The sequence below is a fragment of the Synchiropus splendidus genome, chromosome 8, assembly GCF_027744825.2.
Source record: "Synchiropus splendidus isolate RoL2022-P1 chromosome 8, RoL_Sspl_1.0, whole genome shotgun sequence".
NCBI classification, from domain to species: domain Eukaryota; kingdom Metazoa; phylum Chordata; class Actinopteri; order Syngnathiformes; family Callionymidae; genus Synchiropus; species Synchiropus splendidus.
The window spans coordinates 21,103,861-21,125,187 of record NC_071341.1 but is presented as its reverse complement, the minus strand read 5'-3'; the positions used below and the strand labels follow the sequence as shown (position 1 = coordinate 21,125,187).

At 43.2% G+C, this 21,327-nt stretch overlaps 3 protein-coding genes across 4 annotated transcripts in view; 1 reads left to right on the top strand and 2 right to left on the bottom strand.

Annotated features, from left to right (window-relative positions):
- The window catches only part of nxn (nucleoredoxin), a 53,902-nt gene extending 53,409 nt beyond the window's left edge, over positions 1 to 493 (bottom strand). Inside the window, exon 1 of the mRNA XM_053872988.1 lies at positions 16 to 493. Coding sequence (XP_053728963.1) covers positions 16 to 324 — 309 coding nt within the window. The 5' untranslated portion in view covers positions 325 to 493. The remainder of the gene's footprint in view (positions 1 to 15) is intronic.
- Positions 494 to 1,074: 581 nt separating this feature from the next.
- txndc17 (thioredoxin domain containing 17) lies at positions 1,075 to 2,692 on the bottom strand. The gene is made up of 4 exons (XM_053873168.1): positions 2,430 to 2,692; positions 2,276 to 2,357; positions 1,882 to 1,957; positions 1,075 to 1,808 (listed from the first exon to the last, which is right to left on the bottom strand). The coding sequence occupies exons 1-4, from the start codon at positions 2,572 to 2,574 to the stop codon at positions 1,740 to 1,742; spliced, it is 372 nt and encodes a 123-aa protein (XP_053729143.1). The 5' UTR covers positions 2,575 to 2,692; the 3' UTR covers positions 1,075 to 1,739.
- A 227-nt stretch (positions 2,693 to 2,919) lies between these two features.
- Positions 2,920 to 16,090, top strand: kiaa0753 (KIAA0753 ortholog). 2 transcript variants are annotated; one of them, XM_053873827.1, is made up of 18 exons: positions 2,920 to 3,245; positions 3,541 to 3,816; positions 3,883 to 4,150; positions 4,243 to 4,352; positions 4,415 to 4,477; positions 4,647 to 4,868; positions 5,494 to 5,662; positions 6,020 to 6,204; positions 6,272 to 6,402; positions 6,698 to 6,853; positions 7,111 to 7,179; positions 8,262 to 8,337; positions 8,452 to 8,523; positions 8,655 to 8,819; positions 8,933 to 9,014; positions 9,204 to 9,318; positions 14,067 to 14,297; positions 15,760 to 16,090. In XM_053873827.1, exons 1-18 carry the CDS (start codon positions 3,228 to 3,230, stop codon positions 15,902 to 15,904), a joined length of 2,553 nt encoding a protein of 850 aa, XP_053729802.1. In that variant the 5' UTR covers positions 2,920 to 3,227; the 3' UTR covers positions 15,905 to 16,090. The 2 variants fall into 2 exon arrangements, with proteins under 2 accessions (XP_053729802.1, XP_053729803.1); XM_053873828.1 differs by having other exon boundaries at positions 8,655 to 8,762; positions 15,760 to 16,089.
- Positions 16,091 to 21,327: the final 5,237 nt, after the last annotated feature.

The window sequence follows — 21,327 nt, the reverse complement described above, 5'->3', positions numbered from 1 at the left end:
TCCTCTTGAGCTTACCTTTTTGTGTCTGTCTTTGAAAGGCAGGGCTGGCCAGGGCATCTCCTGCACGAAGTCCTGCCAGTGCTTCTGGTCCTGGTCCGATGAGATGAAGACCATCTCCAATTTGTCCTTGTGCTCGGAACTCTTCTTGAACCTGCTATAAAACTCGCACAGGCTGCCGTTGAACTGCTTGCACGGAGCGTTCTGGCTACATCCAAAGAACAGCCCGACCAGCGAGAGCTTGGCGCCCAGCGACTGCACGTCCACCTCGGCTTTCTCGCTGTTGACGAGCCGCTCCCCGAGCAGACCAAGCAGGAACTCCGACATGTCGGCGAACAAGTCCTCGGCAACACGGTGCTAGCCTCAACCGGAGCTGCTGCTCATGCACCCCGCTACGGTCCAGCGACAGCCGGTGCTTCCTTCGCCTCGAACTGGAGGGTGTGTGCGGCTCAACTCCCGGCTCCTGCGCGGCGTCGCGGCGTGTGCGTCCCCGCAGCTCGTCCTCCGGAGTGAGCTCAGTGCAGGAATGCGCTCCGCTTAAATCTCCCTGACTGCAACGGCGACTGCGCTGCTCCCACCTCACCTCCAATGGTATTATTGGATTATAACTAACAATACATTTCAACGCCGCTTCTACAAAATTCAATATATGCAGTTTCATAAATAAATATTAAAAAATAGCATGTATTTATCCGCCGAAAAGGCTGATTGAATGTGTGTTGTAGCGTTTATCTTGAACTGCAATCATAATCTTGTTCATATTTTCAGATGAAGAATTCTATAGACTTCATCAATTTTATATTAAAAAATATTTACAAACCGTATTAGTATTATATAGTGAACAAGGATTGAGGGCCATCTAGCGTCCATAAATACGAACTACAACTGTTCCACAGCATCTGCCAATCAGAATCAGAAAATCTTTATTAATCCCAAGGGAAATTGTGTTTGTAACATGCCCTGTACACAACATATCATAATAAATTAAAAGAAATAATATTATAAAGTGCAAAAAAAGGTGATACAAAAGATCTTAGAAAAACAATGTGCAACAAATGCAGTTCAAGAACAGAAAATGTGCCAAAAAAAACCTTCATTGTATTTTTTTCAGGGATGAATTGTATGCTTTTATTGCCACGGGAAGAAAGGACCTCCTGTGGCGCTGGGTCTTTGAGTTGGGCAGTCTCAGTCTATTGGTCCATGTGCTTTTGTATTGGACCAGGAGCTCATGGAGGGGGTGGCTGATGTTGGGCAGGAGGCTCCTTAGTTTCAGGAGCATCCTTCTCTCCATAACCGTCTCCAAGGACTCCAGTTTCACCTCCACCACATCACCAGCTTTGCGGATTAGTCTGTTGAGTCTGTTAGCGTCCGCCACCGTCAATCATTTACTGACAACAAGAAAACAGTTGAACACGACTTTATTACACTTCTGTTGAACGTTTCAGAGACGGGGTATTAAATGAAAACACTACTCCATAGAATAATGAACATGAATTTTTCATTAAAAAATGCAAAATAAATCTAATGTAAATATTTCATGATCTAAGCCTGAAAGAATTATCGAAAAAAAAAAAACATTTTAGGACGGCAGAGTGACAGAACAACAGTGATCTGTAGTGAGTGACAAGACACAGCTGATTCATCCATATCTAGACTTGATTTCATTAACGCAGGTGGACTTTAAATTTAGATGAAACCACCTCGGTAAACAAAGTGCACTTCATTGATTACACCATGATTCTTCAGTCTTCAGTGAACATCATCCTGACCAGCTCGGCTTTGAAACACTCCTCCTCCACCAACTTCTGAGGCTGGAACAGCATAGAGCAGGTTTATAAATTGAAGTCCATCCACTTGCATTTTGTTATAGAGAACAGCTCTTACTGTGCCATATCGCAGAAGAGTGGGAACACCAGTCAGCTTCAGGGTCTTTTTAAATTCATTACTTGAGTCCTTCCAACTGAAACACAGTAAACCACATACAAATAATATCCATTAACTATGAAGGGCATTCGTCCGCCCAAAGACACTTCTGACCTCTCATCTTGAAAGGCCTTTCAAAGTAAAAACAACATTCTGCACATGAGCTAAATACTACATCAGCAACAATAATAGTTTACTGCCTCGTTTTCCTATGAAGAAGGAACCGTTTACATTGGCAATGAATGACATGTGTTGTTATACTGATGGTAGGGAAGTAATAGACGGTTATTAAAGGCCAGCAGTGCATTGTCTTCCTCATACATTTCAGAATGTAAAAGTAAACGGTGTTACTGACTAGGCTCTCTCTCCAACTTGACAGTAGATGAAGACTGCTCCGTCAGGAAGGTGCGCCATCTCGCCTCTTACGATCGGCTCAGCTGAGAACCAAGAGAACAGTGTCCAATCAAAAAGCACATTTCAAGGATCGTGTGCATGAAACACAGCATTACCCTTCACACAGTCGGGACACCAACTCTTGCCTTGCGCGTCTTTATCACCGGAGAAGTAAGCGAATATGTCTTTGCCTTTCCTGTCCGAAACAGCTTTGCAGAACTCGTCATAGCCGTGTACGTTGACTTCTTCGTATTTAGCCATTCTTGTTTGAAAGTTGTTCACCAAATGACGGGACTTTAGCGCCTCTAGAAGCTATACAAGAGTAAACGAACTCAGAAAGGAGAAGCTGCTGCTGTTTAAGAGCGAACAGACAGTTGCACGTCCGGGCTGGCTAAAGGTTCTTAAAGGGACCGCGTCGTTTAAACGGCTCGACAAATATTATATAAGCAAACACGATGTCTATGGCATTCACAATAAATACCAATGCTATTTGCTTTGAAAACAAATGTCATTAGAAGTACTAAACATCTCGGTCTCAAACGCAAAACTAATTTGAATTGACCTCGTCGCGGTCCGTACTTGATTTAAAACTGAAGTGACGTCATTTGTTGTCATGGCGGCGGTTTAAACTGCAGTCAAGCTCGTTTTTAGCACACAATATGGGCATACCGTCTCATATTTTACATTACTGTGTTTTTCATACGCTTACTTTTTAACCCTTTATACTGTATGTTTATTTTTTTTGTCAAGTGCAACTTTTATTGAATGAGCGTCGAACCGTTGCTAATGCTAACCGTCGTTTGAGGGTCTGCTTGGTTTTAGTTTGCGATATATGATTCATATATAGAGGAAGGAAATTACTGGTTGTTTTGAAATGAAGCCAATACTTTCCCGACCTCTGTGATTTTGCTACAATGATATCCCAAACAAAGGTAAACAACGGAATCAAAAGTCATTTCACATTGCACGGCCTGTCGAATTAATGATAGTATTTAGTTGGGATTGTTTAGCTGCTTCTAGTAGACGATTGTTTTTAGTTTAAAAGACTAGCTGGATTATACCTTAAATGGAAGCTGTGTCAACCTTCAGTCTCACTTTATGATTGCGAGAAAGCAGCAGAAGAAATGTTCTGTGATGTTAGCAACTGACCCTCATCACTTAGATCACTGTATAAGAAACACATCTATACTGGATTAATTACTCTTCTCTCAATTTTTATTGCCACAGCTTTTGTTCAATGAGGACATCCTGGCAAGAACCAGCAACAGAGCCACTCGTGTTGCCTCACCAAGCGTCATTGTAATTGAAAAACTGCTGCCAAACTCTCGGGAGCGTCAACACAATGTGGACAGCAACCAGAGCTCGTTCGGTTTTACTGTACTCTCTGAGGAGAGTGTTAACAATGCAGTCCTGCTCGCCAAGAGAGATCTGAGAAACATGCGCCTACATTCAAACGATCAACAAGACTCGGTACTTGTGACCAATGGTGTGACTGTGTATCAGGTAATACGTCTAAAATTTAAAAAAAAATGACTTGAAGGCATTCATTCTAAACATTGTCATTTTTAGGATTTGGAAGTGGACCAGGAAAAGTCTAAAGCAAAAAGTTCAGAAGTGAAACCAATTAGACCTATATCAAAACCTCTGCCCAAACCATCCAAGAAGTCATCTCAGAGAGCCCCAACTTCTGCTGTTCTTCCTGCTGGACCTAAAGCCAGAAATCCTGCCCTGAAACCATTAGGGGACAATCAGAAGTCTGTGTTAGGCCAAGAAATATGCAGGCTACAGAATGAGCTGGAGTTGTATGTCAGGAAAGTTGAAGATCTGGCTAATAAAGGTACACCACACAAGATAATTGTAATATACTGCACTACATTTAGTTGGCTGAAGCCCTTCTTTTGTCTTATGGTGATGTTTTTATATTATCAGAGGAGAAAGAGGAAGAACCACTGGATCCTGACGAGGAAAAGAAAATACAAATACGACGGGAGAAGCAGGCAGCTCGTTCATCACGCTTCATTTACGATCTGCAACACCAGGTAACTGCTGACAAAATGCCGTTCTTTGAAAGACTTAATATGTTTTGGTTAAATTGTTGCAGGTAAAAGAGATTCAAGATGATATCGTGAAGCTGCGCAGCCAGAATCTTTGGGACAGCAACAAGGTATGTCAGTTCTATCTGTTTTGTTGATAACTATTGATTTGTGGTATAATCATCACATTTACAGCACAAATGACTGGAAACAAATAATAATACATCATTCTTATTTGTCTATTATATATTGTTAAAATTCGTAGTCTTCTAAGTAACAAGGTTTTCTTTTGTGATCCAGTCCACAGCAGTGCATAGACTTGCTGCTGCCCACCGTGGTACACTCCGGGCGCTGCAACTTGTTGTCCAGCAGATTGAAGATCTATCCCGGGGCGTATTGCCGCCTCATCACAGAGAACTTGGCCAGCTGATCCGTCAGCTTTCTTTGTGCTCAGCCAAGATAGAAGTTGATCATGGTTCAGTTGTGCCTGAGGCAACGCTCGACATCCTACAGAAACTGGAGGTGAGCAATCATACAGTACTTCGAAAAGCAACACTCAACAGCACAATATTGTCTGTGAAGAGCAAACACTACTCACGAAAGCCTTTTATCTTCGGATGTATAACTGAAAATCCACATCACACTGAAATTCTGCTGTGTAAATTTTAGTATTCAGTGAAATCATCTTATGTTAAATGCTTTTTTAGATGTTAAATGTTTTCTTCTTGCAGAAGAAATGACCGTCACCGGGATAGAAATTATTACTATTATTTGTTTATAAATAATGAATGAAATGATCCAGTTCTCATTTGTCATGTTGGGGGAAAAAAACATTCTGCCATTCCTTTATTTCCTTCACATTGCCATTAAACTTAGGTGCAGCATGTGTGATCTGTTTTTGACATTCACTATAAAACTCTAATAACTTTAATCTACAATTCAGCATCAACAAGAATTAAAAAAAAAAGAACTGTGCTATTTTACATCTATCTTTGCCACACTTGGGAATATAGCCCTAACATTTGGTGTGATGTCAGTTATAAGATGATTTTTTTTAAAAATCTAACAAACTAACCTAAAAAGGGAGCGACTTCAGTGCTTTTAGCTGTTTAGGTACTAAAGCTTTATCTTTCTCTCATCATTGAAGACTCTAGATTCTGCTTGGAATAAACAAACGCTGCACAACACTCATGTATCGGCAAGTCCTCCACGCAGGCGGTCCCCTCATCACAGCATGTCCCCTCAGAGAGCACCCAGAGGAGCCAGCAAGACCCGAGGGCGATCTAAACCCACCAATCTAAAAAGAAATAATCATGGTGAGGCCTGTTTTCTAAAATACCATTTCTTTCCAATTGAAATCGACACCTTTTTCTGTCTTTATCATAAATAACCCTCTGCCTAACTCACTTGTGGTGCTCAATTCGGACTCCTGCTGTCTCCAGTTAGCCTGTGACCGGTGGAGAAACCACAAACGCCTCCAAGGAAACTCAAGGTGTAAATAAGATCTCCTTGGAAACAAATATTCCTATGGCGATGTTAAGTCCCGTAATTCACAAAATCCACAGGCACATTTGTTCCTGGCCGGTTTTGAACAGGATTTGACAATATCATCGTCATAGAAGTTCATCAGTGACATATGATACCTTTAATGAAAGGCAGTTCATTTTTTCTAGGCAAAAGGAAGCGATTGCAAAAACCCCAGGTTACGTTTTCCCAACCGTTGACGAGAGGAGACGTGCTGAGGGGCTGCTTGCAGCTTCTCGCCCAGCAGAGGGGGCTAGTCTTACACACAAACACTCCTCACGCTGAAGCGACAGCGCCTCAACCGTTGTGGAGAAAACCCAAACCAACGATGACGGTAATCTTCAGTTCTGATGCACGAGTGGGGGCGTTCAACTTTCTTACCTGCATGTGACACTTTTCAGGACAATCCGAAGCCAGATGTCAGCTTCCATCAGCCCACTGTTGCCTCCCGGCTGAGAGTCAATCAAATCCCCCAAAAAGAGCAGTCAGTGCCCTGGATGCCCACATCTCCTCACACGCCTTATCCCGCCCGGTAATCATAATCCGCTTGTATCACGCTTGCTATCTTTCATTCCCTGCTTTATTGGATGATCTTAAGTCTCCAGTTCCCTGCCCAAGAGTCAGAGCATTTCTAATCATTTGATATAGATCAGTTTTCATTTACACATTCATTTTTCATTCATTTGTTCCACACATCCATGAAGAAAAAATTAAATATGAATTATGTGGTTTGATTCACAACAATGCAGTTCAAATCACGCATTCATTTTTGAGTTTAATGTGTTTGTCTTACAAGTGTCTTCATAAGTTTGAACGGTTGCTTGCAGATCCCCTGAAAGGAGCCGACCAGCACCCCGTTGTCTATTCTCCACTGAAAAACCCCCACAGAGTCCCCCAAAGCAGGCGGCAGCATGCATTGGCAAAGAACCAGCTGTGAAAGCTTCTTCACAAAGGAAAATATATCAAGAAGAAGAAGCAGTAAGGTGAGGGCTCGAACAGAACTTGCATCGTAATGTTATGGTTTACTTGAGGTGACTGCTTGATTAAAATTGGACCTGCTGTCTCTGACATTGATTAATACTTTATTATTTTTGAGAGCGTGTAATTGTGTGTCCACCCTTTCTACTTTTTAATCAAACTGATGACTACAATTGTGCGTCCCGATAAATCAGTGGCCTGCCACCCCATGTTTAAAGTATTAGAACATAATTACTCATCAGAGGAAACTTGTTTTGTTCAGACGTGGCCGGCTGGAAACAGCGACAACGAGGCAACTGAAAGAAGATGGTGAACACATTCAGAGATTCAGGTAAAGAGGGAAGAGCAGTTTCAAGATTTAGTGTCCACATGGATCGCCAGAGAAGCAGTTGGAGCAAAGAGGCCCAGTCTTCCGTCTCCCCTGGAGCATTCTCACTTTGTGTCTCACCTAAACGTGGGTTGCTAAGGAAGAATCTTGCCCACCTGTGGAGACAGCCCTTGTTCTTTCAGTCAGTCAGTGCATTGCATGGGAGACTAGGAACATACAGGGGTTGGACAAAATAATGGAAACACCTGTTTCACCTGTGTTTAGTAGAGGACGCCTGAACACCTCTACTTGAGGAAGGATCGCAACACTTTTGTCGAAGTCAAAGTGTGAAAATAACCTGATCACTTTGGATTTGGGAAGACATATTGACTTTTATTAAACAAACTCCAGTATTTACTGTTCATAATCTGTAATTATTGTTTACAATGCTCTCTGATTAAGACACAAATTAGCTCTTGATAATGATGGATAACTGTGAAACATTCTGTCAATGCATACTGGAACCAGCAGTTTATTATTGGTTAATGTCTCCTCCCAAAATAACAAAAAACTGTTTTATAATTTCTTGAGCACAGCTCACAGAGAAGAAAGAGAAGTCCTTATAGCTTCTTCCGTTGAGAAAAATCTGTCTCTGTTACCGTGTTGTAAAACAAAAGTGAAGGTTAACTCTAATATCTGTCTCCCTGATATAAACCTAATCCCGTTTCCGTCTGGTGCATAACAAATAACATTGACCTTCTACACACTTTGTCTTAGCAGAGTGTGCCAACTCAAAGATGCCCTTCAGTTCAAACGCATCAGCTGGTCTCAACCTAGCAATCAGATCATTGAAATAAATGTTCCTGATCTGCTTTATATTGTCCAGAGTTTCATTTTTAAAGCAGGGTTTGGTTATTAAAGCTTGTTGTAAACTTCACAAACTTCAATATCACACTGTCCTGGCTGCTTAAAATGCTTAACACTGGTGGGAACAGGGTCACCTTGAGATGTGCAAACGTTATTGAAATTAGAAATTGCATTATTAGATAAGATTTCACTCAAACTTCACACTTCAGTGTTATCTAAAAGGTGGTTTTGCTTTACAGGCCTGACAACGTCTCACCGACTCAGAGGGCAGAGCAGGTCAGACAGAGAATGCAGCCGCTGCTTGATGAAGTGCAGGTATTTTTCTTAAACTGTGTTAGCAGTATTATCCTCAAAAAGCCTGCAGGGGATATTGACCCACTGTCCTTTCAATTTATTTGTTGTTTATGTGCGTTCTGCTGCTTGCTGTAGCAAATAAGAAAGGCCGGGAATGCAGCCACTTCTCCCCTGAGGAGTTTGTTGTCTGAGACTGCAGCTGAGACGGTGAGTCTTGTTACTGCTGCCAGCAGCTCACAGAAGATGGGCTTCTTTGACCACCTCTTGAATAATCCATGATTTGGAAAATGTTGCGTTCGGGTCAGTAAGTTTTCCTCTGTTCTGCTGTGCCCCTGCAGGCAGCAGAGAGTCCTGAACAGCTGAGCGAAGCCATTTTGGAAGATTTGTCTCAGGGCACGACCCAGAACTGCCTGGAGACCATGCTGCTTCGCATGGAGGCAATCCAGGTGAGGGGTACCCCACAGACAAGCTCATCAGAGAAAGGTCTCTGCTGCACCAGAAAGGTCACTCGGAATCGGCTTGTTATCTGTAGTGACAGCTCAGCTGCGGCGCTGTCTGCGGGACGTGGCTGTCTAAAGGCAGGTGGTTAACAAAAGATGTGTTTGTATTTGAGCAGAGGGACCAGGAGGAAGTGAGGCGGAGGTTTGCTTCAATCACCTACTCGGACCCACAACACTGGAGCCAAACAGGAGGAGCAGGTATGTCGATATTATTCGTTCTTGCCTGATCCTCTAGGTGGGGATAGTGCGGCAGGTTGGACGTAGGACACCTCATCTGTATTCTAACTGTGCTCTCCTCTTGTTTCATCTTTCTGCCCCTGCTTTGCCTCATCCCTCTGTGTACCCGACCACTACCGCCCCTCCTCATCCTCTTCTGGTACTGCCCAGGACGCTTTGGTTCAGGCACTCAGCCGGTTTCTCCTCTGCCAATTAGACTCACAAGGCCGGTTTTAAGACTCAACCCTGAAGCTGATATTCTCCTAGAGAAACCTGTGGATACTGGGTAGGTTACTGTGCCCTCGTTTCCCTTTTTTCTGTTTCTCTAGCGAACCATTTTTATTTGAACTTGCCTCTCCCTGCTGTTTAGTGCTGACAGCACTAATTCTATGTGTTCCCTGAATAATAATTTGTCTGTGCAGTACACCTTTCACTCTGCCCAGCTGAGATGATGCACGCTAGACACACAATTTAAACAAAAAGGTGATGTGAAATGAATTCATTAGACAGCTGGATGTACGTATTATATAACCTGGAAGTATTGGAATCAATGTTCACTTCAGCAACGTCATTAAGGAGACTCAAGATAAGCAGTGGAAATGGATAATGAGTATTTTTGTGGCTGTTTTTTCCACATGAATTGTCACTGGACTGTAATTGCTTTCCAACTGGTGGAGCTCAGTAATCCACAACACTCACTTCCTGGCAACCAGGTCACCAGGAACAGTCCACTCCTGACTGAGGCAGTTCTTCTACCTCCAGGTTCTGCCATTGATACTGGTCAAATGAATGGATGAAACTGTTGAAAGTGAGGGTGGAGAGACACATTGCAGAAGTCAACATGACGTAACAGTATTATCAGTCTTATAAAGAGGAGTACCAGTCATGTGCTGCAGCGGTTCACACACCTGTTAGTTTGTGATGGATGATCTGATTGAAAGCTGTAGGTGCTGTGTCATTAGGGAACCCCCTCAGTGATTTAAACTCCTCTGTGCACACCTGCCATATACTGATTTATTTCCTACCACTGTGAATATTATATTATACAAAAAAATATATATACTAAAATATAATATATAACTCTTGCTGAAAACTAAAATCTGGTTAAAACACCATGAGACTCCCTTCATGTTGAAAACATCAAACTGTATTGTGTCATAATATGGACACCATCACATCCTTTTAGATAAATGAAAATAAGCTTTTTTGTGTGTTGGAGCGATGGGTTTCATGACAGTCAAGTGACTATTAATGGCTCATAGCAAACAAGATACAGGAAGTATGAACTGTTATGAACAAATGCAAACTCGATGTGAAAGAAGCAGCGTTCATAACACTGTGTCTCACTCTGATACGACCACACTTGCAGTAACCCTTGTCAAAGTAACACCAGGCCATTGCTTCTGCTGCAGAAAAGGGCTTCCGGAGAAGCATCGAAGGTCAATTACAGAGCACACACGAACTTTACTTGATCAAGTGTGCTGAGATTTCTGATTCTATCGTGATTATGCTGCTGAAGTTTGTTTCAAAAGTAATGCTTTTGCATTTGAATCCACAAAAAAGCCACACCTTTCAATTCAATTTCCATTGTTTCCCACTAATAACTATGAATGTTGAGATTGACAGTGAAGTGTCTTTGTCAACATTTTCCACTCTGTTCTTCTCAGCCCTTTATTTATGCCAGTGTTATTATAAAGCATTACTTTCACAACATATTATGAAGGATCATTATCATCATTTGTGTGTGTCTGTCCTCTTCTTCAGAATTACTGACAGCGCTGCATTAGTCACACAATACAGGATCTCAAGTAGGCCGGCAGTAACAGTTGTGATCATACTCGCCTCCCCTCAGAACTCGCGTCCGAGTGGATTTATTATCAATAACTGTGTCAATAAATTTGATCTGTTGCTGTGGTAGATCATAACTTTAAAATACAACTCACTCTTAACTACGTATGAGGTTCCTTAGCTTTGAATGACTCGTGAAAAATAGGGGCCATTTTTTAGGAGTTAGGGGCAGCTGATGGTCAGTACTGCAGCTATGATGAGAAAGAATGCTTTATTATGGAGTTTTGTACTGTGCTGACAGTTATGATGAAGAAACTGTTTGGAAACACGACCCCCTGGACCTTCCCGCGGTGGAAACATTAGCAACGAAAGCACGATTGTGAAGTGGCTCTGTGCTGAGTCGACCGTTTATTGTACACTGTTTTCTTCAGGGGGACGAAAGGTTGCTTATTAAATATTGAATGCCAGATCCTTGTCAGCAACAAATGATTTTTCTTCTTTAATTATGGGGCGATTGTTGTGGAGGCTCTGCGGCGTAGCACACAGCACCAGGCTGTAGATCATAGATCTTTCACATCCCTGGAGCCTTTATTTAGGAAGTGTCAGAGTAATGGCCTTTAGTGGGGCTTAATAAGATTTGAGTGTGTGGCTGATCTTTCACTGAATGTTTGCCACCAACAGCCTGAAGAGACGAGGTGCCAGAACATATGAGGTTGATGTCTGAACTAACATCATTTCTGCTTAATTGTTTGTTGATAAGAAATGGATCGGTAGGATTGGTAGATGACTTAACACCGCCATCGATGTATCCTGTACCGTCACATGGAACATTTGACATAGAAACTACAAGATGTTAATGATTTTTCAAAGTCAGGGTAATAAATATCACAAATATCACAATCCGGTTTTACACTTCATTACTTTCAGTTACACTAGTTGTTTTGTTAGCAGTGTAGAGCAGAGCAGATTCAAAAGAACAAAAATATTGCCCATGCTGTGAGCTAAACAAGAGTCACATTTGGATTTCATCAAAATGCAGATTTGAATACCTTATGCCGCTGTAGTACTTTATGGGACCCGCAGAAAGGAGAGGATGGTGCTTTTATGTGCACTATTATTCATAATAAAGTTTGAGAGGAATTTGCCTGGGGCTTACTTATGTTAAAATGATGGCCTTATTTTGCCCACAGACCTTGATTTTGACATGCCTGTTTTAACTCAACTCACGTTGGCGATGTAATGGAATCATCCACCACTAACTCTAATGTCTTTATTCTTCCCACGATCTGTCTCCTCCACCCTGGTCATCAGCACCAAGCATCCATCTTCTAGTTTTGGTTCTAATGCCTGCGCTTGTAAAGTCCGGGTGGTGATATTTTTTAAACCAACTGCTTTCCCCTCTTTTTAGAAATGAATGTGGGAATTCGGTTTTATGAAAAATAACTCAAGGCACCAAGATCTGATTTTGTTGTTCTGTTGGCCTCCTGAGGGGGTTTCTTTGTACCAATATATATTTTTTGCTCACTGTTGCTGTTCTGACAGTTGTTTATTATTTGCTACACTCCACTCAAGCACCCCAGAGCCCAGCGCCATCATCTAATAGAGGGAGTGCTGCCCTGGTGCCACAGCCAGTGTGTGCAGCTCCTTTTCTAAAACAAATAACCTTCTGCGGGGTGATGTTGACAAAGATCAAATCCCAGCTTTTCACTAAAATAAAATACATTTTAGGGTCTAACATCAGTGGAAACAAATAGCCTTTGATTTGCATAAAAAAGTAGCAGAAATGTTGCTGATATCAGACGGATGAAACCCGAATAATAAACAGTAAACGGGTCAGACTATGTGTTGCCATCGATGAGCTGTCAAGAGAGGGCGAGTGCCTGTCGCAAAGACGACACTTGCAAGCCAGTTTATGCAGACAATTTACCAATGGGACGTAATGTGTCATTGTTTTCAGTCTGTTCTCATCGCATCGCCTTGTCACACTGCAGCATCCTTCAAGTTGCTAGGTCAAATGGCCGAAGAGATGCTCATAAAAAAAAAAAAAGTCGTATCCATGGTGAGGGGTGCAGACAGAGACCTCGATCGCCCCTCCATGCTTAGCTAATGTGACTGCTCCATCAGCCGGTCAAACAAATCGATGAAGATGAAAGAGCCACTCAGCGATATTCCCAACCTTTCATGTGTTGTCTCTGCCACCGAACTGGCCCCTTTTTGTTTGGGACTGCATGTATTTGAGATGAGCTGAGTCATCAAAGTCTGAGATGGGACAGAAGGCCCTTTGATTCATGGTCATTTTATTTGTGTTTGATAGTTTGTTTGAAGAGTACAATTCTGTGTCCTTTCTTTATGAAGTGCGTATGTTTTTTTTCTTGAGCTTGTTTGTGTTTTCTCCTTAAAGTCTGGTTTCCTCCCACCATCCAAAAACACATAGAGACCTTTTAATTTGTTGTCTTTAAACTGGAGGTGTGAGTGTAAGTGAGTGTGACTCAAAAGGTGATGGACAGGTTTTGTCTGAACTGAGCAGGAACGAGTGTTTTGCTTTTGAAGCTTATCATTCTAAAGCTTTTCCTCTTCATTTTGATTGCTTAGGGGCACATTACATGCTCTGTTTAAAAACCTGCTGTCTGTCTGTCACACTGGGAATATGTTTAACATAAATGAGCTATAGAATCAGTCTGGCTTGGTGGCGGTATGCACTGTCCCAGTGCCTTTCTTGTTTCGAGTCAGGATTTCTATTTATTTTATTGAGAAATTGGAATTGTATTATTTAAAAAAAAATGTCTGGAATGTGGAAAGAGTGAGCAGCATGTAGTCAGAACACTGTGATGGAAGACTGCATTCATTTCTTTTACTTGAAATTCCTTCATTTACTATTAATGTTCAAAATGCAGAGCACCATTTCTGAGAGGAGGGGCGCAGCAGGTTTTGAAATCAGACCCAGTTCAGTCCGGAATTATGACATATTGTGGAAGCTCTTTTATTGATTTATTTTTGCCTTCTGTGTGAAACCAGTTGCATAGAAACTGGGGTGCATGACGGAGACCCACTTTGGAAAGTGCTGCAACACTAAATATAGCACCGAGAGCCATGTAACCAGGCTGACATGTGAAAGCGGAACGACTCCAAACCCAGGCAGGACCCAGCTGAGCCCCAGCTTGCTCCAACTAGCAAGAGGCCGACAGATATGAGTTTTACACATATCTCGTAGTTGCACCTGCACCTCAAGTGTTGTTTTTCCGACAGGGCCAGCGTCCTCTCGGAGACCAGCGTGACAGAGGATGCTCCGCCAGACGCTCCGCCGTCTGGTACCAGCAAGTTCCCGGGTCCAGTGGCGAGAAGAACCGCGGCGACTGTTCTGTCTGTACCAGGAAGCATGCTGGGGAGAATCCGCAGATACCGGGAGGCGTATAGTTCTCACCTTTTTGGGTCTCGTGAGGATGTCATTGGCCTCAACCCTTGGGCCATCGCAGATAGGTATGACACCAATACAGCAAAAATCCTTCACAGAAATATGCCAATGAAACAAATTTGATTTCAGTGTTTCTCTCGGCTGAGTCAGGTGTACTAGAGTGAATTGTACTTGCCAACACCTGCCAGTGACAGCTGAGAATGAGATATTTTTTTCCCTCACCAAAGATGTCCTGAAAGCAGAAATGTGCCAAAAAAGGAAAATCTGTTTGGCTGTTCCTCATCACCCCACGGTGGCCTGGATGTTTGCACCTGCTATTTGTCTCCTGAGATGAACACGTGAAGTTGAGCAGCTTGCCCACCGTGCCGCCGCTGAATTTGCATACTAAACAGAATTCTTGAGTTGCTGCAATGCAGAAGACGCCCTCTCATCTGTGCCAGTTCAATTTTTCATACAGATGAATTTTGATCGAGTTTCAGCTGCCGGGTTGGCATGAGAAATGTTTAGTTGAAAAGACAAGCGTGGGATTTTCATCGTGTTCTGGAAAAACAAAAAGTCTTGTAACAAGACGTCCAATTACTCGGGGGATTTCGGGGGAGAGAGAGTGTAGAAATAACCAGCGCTGCTCCAGAAACTAACAAGCGGCCAGGTCCATCGCGACTCTCTCAGTGTCAGTTGAACTCATCAAAGAAGCTCGTCTGGTGAGCTCTTCATCTTGCCGTCGACTTTCAAGGTCTCAGGAGACCCAGATGAGAAGGTCAGTCTATTACCTCTTCTTGTAGGTTCACCACATGATTTTATTTGTATCTTCTCTGGACCTGGCCCATCAAACAATTTACCTGTTGAACTTGGGGCAAGATTTTGGGCTTGGTTTTGCTGACATGGCTGGCAACAATTGCAACACAGTGTGAATCACAATTTCACACTGAGCATTTATATAACGCTGCTTTACCCATGTAAAATAAATGTACAGTAATGTGAGTAGTTCAGACTGGGTGAAGTGAAAGCTGCTGCTGCTGCTGCTGATGAACAAATGATGCTTAGTAGGTTGATTTTCTCCCATCTGTGACCTTAATGAAGTAATTTTGAGTGTGTGCGAGTGTGACACTGTTAACCCGCTGCGGTCTCAGTGTGTGTTGACCCAGATAAAGATTATAAAATAGACTTTTAGCTGTGAACAGCGGCACTCTCTTTCCCAGCGAGTTGTTTCATCTCAGTAGCAGGTTTGTGGAGTAAATCTCTGAAAGTCCAAAAACTGCCTCGCCTGCGAAGTGTCCGCTGAAAAAGTGGTTGTTTAAAAGAGAATAACTGCGTAAGCTACATGTATCCGTGACACAAAATGCATCCCTTCATTTTCTTGGCCGTTCTGTCAATGGGGCAGCAGCCTGTGAAGAACCTGGACCCCAGGAAGTACAGGTATTTGGGTGGTCAAATAGGGATCTGCATTTAGCTAATGGTATATTTCATGTTTACCTTTTATTCTATTCTTAAAAACTAAGCATTTTCCCCTCTTTCCCTCTTCCACAGTCTGGCAGAGGAACTCCTGTCTGAGGTCATGGCCGACGTGGCAGCTGAATTCCAGGACGTAGCCGAGGAATATACGGAAGCCATCTTCACCTCTGAGTTCCTGAAGCCAGTTCCTGCCGCCTCTGCTGCAGCAATGATGGCCTGAGAGGACGTCAGTTATGTAGTTTACTAACCATCATGAACTCCGTGTTGTGTTTATAAATTGGGATTTTCATCTATTTATTTTTTCACATCTTTTTTTGTTACACTTACTTTTTGATTCCAGTAGTTTGATGCTTGCTGTGTAAAATACAAATCATGGGAAACTCTGATTGACGTATTTGCTGTCCTTATTTAAGCCAATTCACAACTTCATGGTCGATTCATGGTCCATGAAAAATGCATCTCCACAACCGTCATGGATCTGAGGCAGTACAGACCGGAGTTACTCAGCACATACTTGTGTACACATATATATATATATATATATATATATATATATATATATATAGGGAGTTACAACCAAAAAGTCATCTGGTCTTTCACTCTTTCAGCTTCTGTCTGTTTATTTTGCAATTTACACAGAAGTATATGATCACTGTATGACGTAAGCGAAGAAGGACACTATAATACCGAGACTGTGGCGTACACGATGGCAAGGTTTTGACCAAAAACACTGGAGGTCAGAAAAATTTGTTCAGGCAGACAATCTCACGGTGCTAATGACTACAGTGCATTGTTACAGATCCTACTTGATGTGGTTTGGTTTGACAGATTCTGAACAAATGCCAGTATATCGTTGCAGTGGCTTCATAGTTTTCCTCTCAGATGACATTTTTTCCAGATAACGTGCCTTCACTTTTTAAGGTGATGAGAAGTCTGGTTCTCCACATTCCATATTGCTACGAAGAATCATGACTTGGAGGAGGTCCTCATTCCATTCTGCAACAGGCTCTGTCAGATTTCTGAAGGCTGCTAGAAAAGCATGCTTGCTAAAAACCACATTTCAGAAACCACAGATAACTATTCCAATGCAACAGCGCTTTCTCTCGGACTTTCAGACCTTTGCTGTGGATTTGAGCACAAGTGAGCGATGACCTTCCTTGATCTGCCTCGGCTCAGAGCTCTCCGCCTCAGTCCAGCTGGTTCCAAACCCCTTCGCTTCTTTTCCTGTGTTTGGCCTCCAGCTGTTTTTAGGTCGGCCGGTCTTTCTTTTGCCCTGCGGGTTCTGGGTCAGCACTCTGCAAGTGGCGCTGGATGCTGAGCAATCCCGTCTCTTCTCATGATCGGTTTTCTCTCTGCCTTTTGCCAGAGCTCCTCATTAAAGATTCTGTTTGACCGCGAGTTGTCCAAAATAAGCCTCAGACCAGTGTCATGAAAGGTCTACTTCTGTGTTGACGGCTCCATTTAAACACTGCGAAGTGAGCCATTAAAGATGCTGTTTTCACACTTGACTCACATGAGTTCAAATCCCGTCCACTCCCTTTCTTCACTTTCCACCTGTGTTTGAATTCCTCTGGGTGTATTAGCTGGGTCTGGCTAAGATTTGCGAGACCATTAGGACGTCAGGGATTATAAGATTACCGCGCTGGTCTGACTCATTGTTTGAGTCCCGGGGGATTACTCACACCTTCCTAAATATTGAAATACATGAATTGCTTCTGGACACCGTCACAACATTTTGTTCTTAGCTAAATTAAAGGACATAATTGCCTTCGGCTTCATCCTTTTACAGCAGAACCTCGCTTTATCGACGAAAACGTGGGCGTGGAGATACTCAGCTCTTCCGCACGTTTTTCTATGACAGTTCACAGGAGATCATTGAAAGCCAGCCGACAAACGTCAGTCAAAAATAAACTCTCGCTATTTGAATTCATCGCTACCTTGAGACATCAGATGTCGTCTTGTGAACACTGAACCCTGATAAATTGTACAGCTTAACCAATCCAGTTGTTGAAGGGCAGCACCTGGAGGAAGATAGACCTCATCCTTTTTCATCGGATGTTGGTTTCGCCTTCAGTCTTCACGCCCTTTCTCCAGCACACAACTGTGTGCAGGCGGATTATTCAACACTTCATCATCATGAACGCTTGATGCTTCCAAATTTACATTCGTGTTTCAGCATTTTGAATGGTATGAGACGCCTCATTTGTTTTTGGCAAGTAGTTGGCAGTGGGGTGAAGAAGGGCTGACCGATGGCAACAGATCTGGTCGAAGACTCAGAGTGTCATTGGTCGATCACCTTCTGCTTTCAATTGTTGAATTGTTGAACACCGGAGGCTACAGATAGGTGGAGCACCTCCAGGGCAGTGATGCTTACTCTGAAGAACCTCAGAGTTTTCTGTCTGGATTGTGAGATAAACACCCAATGTTTTGAAACAAATCTCCTGCCTATGCATGGCAGTCAGGGTCTCCTCACCTGCCACCCTATCACACAAGGTCTCCTACCACAAGCTCCTTGGTCTGAGTGACGTTCAGTCTCTCACTATTCCACCATGTTGGAGAACTTCTGAAGGTCTTTTTTTTTTAAATAATCATAAGATACTAAGTGGCACCAGCAACTGACCCTTGAGGTACGCCATTTACGGACCCAATAGAGGGGGAACACATCACCAATTCGACAAAATTGATGGGAAATTGAACGTTTTTTGAGTAGCTTTGATTCTTCATGGTCCCTGAATAAATGTAAATGGTAATACAGTCTTGAAATAAAAAGTGACGTAAAGAGCAGTAGGCAGTAATATTACGACCAGAAATATTGGAACTCTTGTCGGTAAATTAGCTAGAAATCATTCGCACCTGAAGTCAGGAGTCTGTCCCTGACTGTCAGTCAGGGAACCTAGGAGAGAGTGTGGTGAACCTACACTACCAAGATGGCGCTCCCTCATGTAAGTGTTTATTTAAGTCACGTACTTTAGCAAAACATGCGTTTGCCTCATCAGCTCGCTCTCTTCTGTCCTGGACATGTCTGAGAAATCCCTGAGCGCAGCATCAAAGCTCTGCCGGCCGTGGAGAGGGGTCTTATCCAGATGCTGGTCACCCCCCGGGGGGACCAGCTCTTGACAGGGGAAGGGGAGCGGCTGACTGAATTACCTCGTATGGAGGCTTCTATTTTCTCTCGGGCGGGATTCCGAGTTGGCGGAGTTGAAGATGTGCAGGCTTCCATGAAATCCAGCACAGTGCCCCTTGTTCCTCCACCACACAAGACATTGGTGTTGGTGATTTTTCACACCAAAATTTGACACAGCTCCACGTTCAAATACACTTCTGTTGTGTTTCAGATTCATATTTATGAGGGAGCAAAAGCTGGGATAAGATGCTCCTGGATGGCCGATATTTGAAGCAGTTTATTTTTTTGTGATTGCACGGCAAAAGTCTTCTATTCTGCCGTGTGATTATAATTTCTAATATTTAGAGAGGCTTGACCTTGCCTCGGGCCCGCAGTGACTCACAAGCTCCGGGCTGCTCACTCAAGGCAGATCATGACTCGCTGGTGATATTTAAGCACAGAGCACTTTCAGCTGAGGCTCAGCGCTTCACACCAAGCCTTTGGTTTTACAGATGCTGCAACATTCCTCATGCAAATACTCTTGAGTTTTGGACTGCGCAACAACTTGTAATTACGTCCCGGCGTAATTTCCTGTTTGATTGCCGACCAGACTGCGCTGACCTTCAGCATTTTTGCTGCATGAAAATGCGGTTGTTACAGGGAGATTACATGCATGGATTCATCTGGAGACTTTAATGGATTATCTTCCCATCCTGCACCACAGGAGCGGGACAAGATGCAATCAGCCTGGCAAAATAAAGCTGTTTTTCCGTTATTATAATGGTTGCAGGAAATACGCCATGTAGACGGGACGATTTGCTCCAGCAGGAGCAGCGTGACCTTCATTTTGCTTTTCAATAATCACCAGTTTGAGAGAGAATTCTCCGACCGTTAAAGCTGCTCAGGCAGGTTTGTACTTTGTAATCGTTCACGTCCTCTTACGCTCCTCTACTGGCATCTAAACAGCTCGAGCCTGCATCCTTTGAATCCATTAAATACACTATTTTATGGATTTCAGTTCGTGTGAACATACATCAAAATCAGGGTTCAGCTGCCATATTTGTTCTTTTTTTTCTGCATCCAAGCTTAACTTCTTGATACATTTCTTTTGCGCTTCTGGTCACCGACTTGAGCCTCGACTAACTTAGCAGCCAGTTGCTAATGTGGTGGTCATGGCCCACGATCCCACAAATGACCCAAGGGGCAGAGTTTTCAAAGATAAAATCTGTTTTAGGTGGCCCTCTTGCTTGACAAACAACTGCTCTTCACTATACTGCCGTTGCCAAAATGTGCTTGTACTCATCACTGTATGTCAGACCGGGCCAACCTGCGGCTCCCGAGCTGCATGCGACTCTTTCCCCAATTTCATGCAGCTCTTCACCAAGTGAGCCGCCAATCTGGCTCAGATTTTGGTGAAGTTGCTATTGAGATGATGGTTCATACAGGAAACAAGATGAAAAAGTTAGAGCTATTACGGCGAAATGTCAAAATACTGACTTTGACTTGGGTTTAACTTTGAAACATAAACAATAAACCTCCGGCAGGTTCAGTGTCGATGTGAGTGGCGGACCTCAGACTTGGAGCGTCATCAGATCCACCATCAACACGACTGACATGACTCAGTTCCACGTGTCACTTTGTCCTTCCCTAAACTAAAGGTCTGGCATGTGTTTCACCTCTGATTCATTGTTGATGGTGGTGAAGTCCGTTGAATTCAGTGGAGTGAAGATGAGACGCTCCAGCCTGCAGCATGGCTCACTCACACACAGACCGGGGCCACGTTATTGGTGGCAGGAGCCACGTCCAAAAATAGAGAAGTCAAAGCAATGGTGCACACATTTCTATCTACGCTGCTTGATATTTCCACAAGGATCACGGTAAAATATATAAAATGGAAAAGTACATGCACAAGAGAAATAGGTCGGACCTGAACCAGCAACCGTGTGACACACAGGGATGTGCTTTAACCGCTATACTGCCGCTCAGTCACATGACCAGCTGTTCAGGTGAAGCCTCACAGCCTGACATGTTTGTAGCATGTGGCTCTTTTCAGCAACACAGTCAAACAATGGGGCTCTTAGCCTCTGACTGGCTGGCCGCCCCTGCTGTATATAAACTCTGAATGGGTTCATTTTTAGGTTGCCGCAACAAGAATGTTGAAAAAAACAAAACGCATGTGTCTTTCCCTGTTTTCTACCTACCCAAAATTGGAAGTCTTTAGCTCAACTCTGATGTTTTGCTCTCACTGACTGTGACTCTTTTCATACCAGTGCTCCAAATCATTATGTTTTGTGTGTGTTTTCTAGTGGCTGAGCCACGTTCAAAACATTGACCACAACCACGAGTGGAGGTCCAGTCTTTCCTTCGCTGGAGGGAGCACATAAAAACAGAGGAAATGACTTTCTTCACCATCTCTAAATGTTGCTCCCACTTCTGTTAAGTGTCGCCCACAACCTTATCTACTGTAGCCGCTCTATATCGAGCTGTTGATTGGGTCCACCCCAGGATCGGGTGTACCCTTCGATCCAGTCCCAGATGAC

What these genes read in the sequence shown, in the direction of transcription:
- txndc17 (XM_053873168.1), bottom strand. Translation starts at nt 2,574, where the DNA reads ATGGCTAAATACGAAGAAGTCAACGTACACGGCTATGACGAGTTCTGC. An exon ending in GTGTCCCGACTGTGTGAAGG is followed by an intron (nt 2,358 to 2,429) that starts GTAATGCTGTGT and finishes CTTGGTTCTCAG; the next exon opens with CTGAGCCGATCGTAAGAGGC. An exon ending in CTCTTCTGCGATATGGCACA is followed by an intron (nt 1,809 to 1,881) that starts GTAAGAGCTGTT and finishes ATGCTGTTCCAG; the next exon opens with CCTCAGAAGTTGGTGGAGGA.
- kiaa0753 (XM_053873827.1), top strand. An exon ending in GAGCCAAACAGGAGGAGCAG is followed by an intron (nt 9,015 to 9,203) that starts GTATGTCGATAT and finishes GGTACTGCCCAG; the next exon opens with GACGCTTTGGTTCAGGCACT. An exon ending in CCTTGGGCCATCGCAGATAG is followed by an intron (nt 14,298 to 15,759) that starts GTATGACACCAA and finishes CCTCTTCCACAG; the next exon opens with TCTGGCAGAGGAACTCCTGT.